The 6,000-nt window shown below is 41.0% G+C and overlaps 1 protein-coding gene across 14 annotated transcripts in view; it reads right to left on the bottom strand.

Annotated features, from left to right (window-relative positions):
* Nucleotides 1-881: 881 nt before the first annotated feature.
* Nucleotides 882-6,000, bottom strand: part of SNX5 (sorting nexin 5) — a 26,759-nt gene continuing 21,640 nt past the window's right edge. For 13 of the 14 annotated variants that reach the window (XM_015149532.3, XM_015149528.3, XM_077948221.1 and 10 more), the window contains 2 exons: nucleotides 2,384-2,469; nucleotides 882-1,687 (listed from right to left, as the gene is read on the bottom strand). In XM_015149532.3, the coding sequence (XP_015005018.1) occupies nucleotides 1,637-1,687; nucleotides 2,384-2,469 (137 nt within the window). In that variant the 3' untranslated portion in view covers nucleotides 882-1,636. 14 annotated transcript variants of the gene reach the window in all.

The following is a 6,000-nucleotide window of genomic DNA, read 5'->3' as shown; positions in this document are numbered from 1 at the left end:
CTGCCAAGTTTAAATTCACTCATTTTGTGCACCGTTTCCTAAGTATGTACTGTGAAGGTAGAAGGCACTGTGGCCACCTGTAAATAATTGGGGAGGCAAGACATGAAGACCAGTTAAATGTTAAGAAACATGCTCCCTGTATGTACTGAAATCAGTTCTTCAACCCTCATATCAGTTGGTTGTAACAGATGCTAAAAGTGGTGGGTAAAATGTTTTTAGTCTCAAATAATCTTTCCATGAATTACTTTAGAGAAGTAGAGCAGATTACCACCCTAAGTGCTCAGTCATCAACGAAAGAATAGACACACACCTCCTAAAGACATGGCATTGGCACCAGGGATTGGTTTCGTGGAAGACAATTTTTCCATGGACAAGGTGGGGTATGGAAAAAAGGGATGGCTTCCAGATGAAACCATTCCACATCAGATCAGGCATTTGATTCTCCTAATGAGCGTATAACCTAGATCTGTTGCATGCCCAGTTCACAATACTGGTTCGCACTCCTATGAGAATCTAATGCTGCTGCTAATCTGACAGGAGGCGAAGCTCAGGCAGCAATGCTAGCTCACCTCTTCCTAACAAGCCATGGACCTGAGGCTGGGGACGACTGCCCTATGGTAAAGCCCCTGGTCAAAATGTAAACCTCCATCAGGTCAGGAGCAGACAGACAAACCCAGATTTAGAGACCATCTAAAAAAGGCCTGGAGTATTTAAAAATGTTAAGACTAGGACAAATTTCCCCTGACACCACCCCACCCCCCTGCCCCGACCCCAGGACTCTGGGCAGACCCTGAAACCCTTGTAACCGCCGCCAAAGCCTAGCACCACCTGCATTCCCGGGATACACCCTGGCTTTGGTTTCCACAAAAACAGGCTGTATGTTAGTAGCACGATTATTTTATTATATGCTTTATAAAAAAACAAATGCCCAAAGACATACACCATACCCCCCTCACCCCCCAATGGCCACTAGGGAGGGAGCTCATACTCTTCCTAATGTAGATCTGGCCATCTTACAAAGTAGACCACATTATGTTTCCATATATACCCATAGATATTTCTCTCCCCTCAAATATTTGTATCTCAACTAAAAAAAGGAGGTGCAAAGAGTATATAAAGATAAATGAGATTTTCTTGCTGTTATGTTTCTTGCTGTAGTCAATACCAGATGACTACCAGTGGAGTGACGGGCAAAACAAAAACACAAACCCCACCTTCAGCGAGGAATGGAAGGTCTGTTACCTGCCTCGAGCAGCTGAACCACCTGCTGCAACTGGCACCTCCCTGACAATCATGGGTTTGTAGGGACATAGGCCCGGTGATTGCTTCTACTTGTTTCCAGAAGGCAAATGTCTCCTACACCCTTTCTCAGTAACTAAAGACGAACTACAGGAGAACCCAGTATTTAGATTCTGCCCAGAGGTATTAAATGCACAAGGAAAAATTAGTTTGTCCAAGTAGCAAGCAATAATGTTTTTAAACCAACATGGTTAAATGTTAAGATTTGTAGAAATCAAAATATTTATTCACATAATTTTAAACTTGAAGCTAATAAATTTTCCGTGGTAATGATTTAAGTGCAAGTGATGCTTGGCTTTCTTTCACATTCATTTCTTTTCTTCTGAGTGAAGGCATATCAGTTATTCTTGAACAAGTCAATACAGCTCTGCAAAAGGGAGACATTGTTCTGTGGGGAAAAAAGTCAAGGCAGACCAACAAATTATTAAAACTTGCCATATGCCTGTAATGACTCAAGTCCACCAACATAGCTTTTCACAGGAGATTTAAAGTCAGCCAGAGCAAGCTGGCCCTTCTCTTCATGAAATCCCAGGTGAACTGCAACGTACTACTCATCCCAATTTCATGTAGGAGAGCTCCTCTCCCTCAGTGGGTAAGGCTACCAGCGAAAGAGCTGATGTTCGCCCAGCACCTCTGCCCTCACCTGCTTGCTCCTAAATGGGATCCTATTTACTATAACTTCTTAGACACTATCAGTGCGTTGTTCTATGAAGGCGAGGGCCTTGGAAAGATTGAGTAAGTTGTGCTAGAAATTAGGGCTGGTAGCCGTAGCTCACACCAGTAATCCCAGCACTTTGGGAGGCCAAGGCAGGTGGATCGCCTGAGGTCAGAAGTCCAGCCTGGCCAAAATGGTGAAATGCCATCTCTATTAATAGAAAAAAAAAAAGTTGCTAAAAATTAGTCATGGGTGACATTATAAACAAGACTACAAATAAACAATGAGTGGCTCCCATCAACTAAGTACTACAGAGGATTAATACCACAAGGCCACCCCAATTGCCTGATGACAATGGGTTAGTAAACTGGGAAATAAGTTGGGAAAACACCATAAAAGATGTTGGCTTCATTTGTAGAAAACACTTACCCTGGCATGTTTTATTTCCAGTTCAGACATTTCAATTAGATTCTTTCTAAATGCTGCCACTCTCTTCCGTTTGAAATTTATCAGTTCTACAGGAAGAAAAAATGCTTATGAAACCCAACAAAAACTAAACAATTTTCATGTTCACTTTAACTACCAAATGGCATTCTTACAAATGGTCTCCAAAGCTTTCATGCACCAGCATTATTTTCTCACATTTGTATTGTCTCTGTGACCAGGACACACTAGACATCTTCTATTAACGGTGGTGATACAGCTATCACTGTCTTTAAGTGGAAAACATCACCGCATCACCAAGCATGGTGAGTTGGAGGGCAGCAGCTGGCAACTTGGAGAACATGTGATGAGCAGCCTCACTCTCACCCTCTAGGTACCAGTGACTGGGAACACGGCTGGAGTATGGGTGCTGGTGAGCCACATACTTCACCAATGGCTTTTGAAAACCTTCTCAAAAGACACACCAGGTTTGTGCAAACAATGTTCAGCATCACTAACCATTAGGGAAATGCAAATTAAAACCACAATGAGATTACCTCACACCTGCTAGAATGGATTTTCTCAAATAGATGAAAGATCAGTGTTGGCAACAATGCAGAGAAAGGGGAACTCTTCTACACTGTTGCTGGGGATGTAAATTAGTACAGCTACCATGGAAAATGGTGTAGAGGTTCCTCAAAAAACTAAAAATAGAATTACCATATGATCCAGCAAACCCATTTCTGGGAATGTAACAAAAGGAATTGAAATAAGTATCTCAATGGGGTATCTGTACTTCCATGTTCACTGCAGCATTATTTACAATAGCCAAAATACAAAATCAATTGAGAGTGTCCATCAGCAGATGAAGACAATGTAGTAGAGACACATAATACTATTCGGCCTTTAAAAAGAACAAAATTCTGTCATATGGGACAACATGGATGGATCTTAGAGGACATTATGCCAAATACAATAAGCCAGGCACAGAAAGACAAACACATTACATGATCTCACTTATCGGTAAAATCTTAAGTTGAACCCCCTAGAAGTAGAGAATAGAATGATGGTTAACAGAGGATGAGGGTGGGGTTCTGGGAAAGGTGGGAGCAAGAGAATGGGTAGAAGGCTGCAGCTAATAAACTCAAGGAATAAATTTTGAGATATATTGCACAAAAGGGTGACTAGAGTCAATAATGTATATTGAAACAGTAAATTTCAAATGTATTACCACTGAAAAAATGAGATGTCAATTAGCTTGATCTAACAATTTCACACTATATACCTGTATCAAAGGATCACAATGTATTCCATAAATGCAATACGATGACTTGTCGATTAAAAATAAAACTTAAAACATTTTAAAATCCGAAACAGTAAAAACTGCTACTCGTATTCAAGACAGGTTTACTTGATGATCTTTAGGGCATGCTTCCTTTTCATTTACTCCTATTGCCATCAGAATTCAGCATTAATGACCTATTGGAAATTGGAACAAAGAATATGCGTGTCTCGCCCTACTACCTTCATTAAATTTTGACATTAAGTTCTGTCTTGCAGTTTTGCTTGAGTAAAACTTTGACCATCACTCAACCTTCTGCTGGTGCTCAAGTGTTCAGAGGAGACTCACCCTCCTCCTGCCTCTAGTGTTGTGCGAAAGAACTACAATATAGGCAGCCACATCCGAGTTAAAAAGTCACAAATTTCATAGTGATATGTTAAGTCTATAGTGCTTGCACTACAAGGTGATGTTTATCAGTCCCTTGGATATCCTGGGTGAAAATAAGCTCCCTGCCGTCCTCTGGACCTACACATAGTACCAGGGCTCCATATGCTAACTACTCACCTGCTGTGAAACCAGCCCTTACCCACTGACTCAACTCTAGTCAGCTCAGCTACAAGTCTCAGAAAGCACTTGTACCAGAGGCAAACACAGGTTAAGACCCACCAATCTCAGCATTCTATGTACCTATTTTGCATTTTGAATATAGGATATAATCAATGTGGGCGAAAACTTTAGGCAGTAAAGGTAGACCTGAATTGGCATCATTTTTTAAAGTTTTGTGTTTTTTCTTTAATCTCCTCTAAAATTGCCAGAGCCATGGAACTTGCCTATAAGATTTCAACTCAGTAGTTCTGAAGTGTGTATGTTTCCTTGAAAATTTTAGTTTAAAAAAAAAAAAAAAAAAGCTGTAATTGTTTCAGGAAAAGGGTAGCACGAAGGTTACTTTGGAAGAAACCAGGACAGCCTCAGAGCCTATCTACGTGACATTTGCCAGGAAGCTCTGTGGCTTACAGTTAAGGTATTGTATTATAACCCTGAATAGACGAAAAGACAAATGATTAGAACTCTATCAAGTTTAGGTTTCCCCCAGGTAGCTTTAGGCATGTTGATGAACAGATCATTTCCCTACGTCTAGATTACCCAACCACTGGGAAACCAAGTTAGCAGAAAGCTAAGTTAAGATACGAATTTTTCATGGAAACATGAGTTCAGGGGGTGGGGGCTGAGTCCAATAGTGCCCGACTACAACTACTCACATTCTGGGTAATCCATTCCAACATGTGCTCTGGCATGTTCCATGGCTCCTGAGAACCCAGAGAAGATCCACTAAATCCTCTTAGGCAAGGCAAGGACTACATATTACACTCATGTTCAATGGAAATGGTAAAAGTCCTCTGCTGAGGACTGAAATGGATAAGGCAAGAAAGAACCCAGTGGACGTGGACATGGACCGGACTTGTGATCCCTGCAACCTGCATGTGTGTGCAACAGCATGCATGTGCGCGCACACATACATTTCCTAGCTCAGTCCACTGAAGGGCACAGAAGCAGAGATACCCCAAAACAATGAGCATACTCAGATGCTGGTAACTGTTCTCAAAGAAAAAGAACCCTGGCTCCCTGAAGAAATGGCCAGTTTCAAGGCTGGAGTAGAGAGTAAGATTAGCATAGCCTATTGCTCTAAAAGAGGGGTTAGGGTGTTACAATCACATGCCAGCTTAAAGGTGATCCTATTGGAAAAGTCTGGACAAGCATCAAAAATAACTTGGTAATAATGAATCCCAAACCATTTTAAAAACTGGGAATTCATGACTCTAATAAAGAAGATAAAGGAAATCTGAGAAAAGGGAAGGCTTTTTGTAGGAGAATGACAAGTGCCAACTTGGGTAGGAAAGTTAGAGCTGGAGATGAGGGAAATCGTCTTTCTCCAACCATCAGAGTAACAGCTGCTTTAGGTAAGAATCATTAATACATGCTAAATCTAGGGAGGAAGTTTGATGAAGACCAAGATATTTGCGTGGTCTTAAACTGCCTCACCACAGATTGATGGGGGTTAAAACAGTAACTACACAGTGGAGAAATTGGATTTGGATACTATCTAACTGAGTAATCAAAATTACCACCACAAATGAAGGAGAAACACAATGTTCAATCAGAAGTGACACCCCAAGAAGGGCATATTACTTCTATTCTGCCAGGAACCCATAACCAGATCTAAAACATGAGGACACCAACCAAAAGTCAGAAATACAGGAATTGTGAAGAGATTCTCTAAAAAGACTGATATCATTAAAAACTAAGAACTATTCCAGAGTAAAGGAGACTAATAGCTAAGATA

This window comes from Macaca mulatta, chromosome 10 (genome assembly GCF_049350105.2).
Source record: "Macaca mulatta isolate MMU2019108-1 chromosome 10, T2T-MMU8v2.0, whole genome shotgun sequence".
NCBI lineage: Eukaryota > Metazoa > Chordata > Mammalia > Primates > Cercopithecidae > Macaca > Macaca mulatta.
The sequence above is the reverse complement of the archived record's forward strand: the minus strand, read 5'-3'. Positions and strand labels throughout refer to the sequence as shown.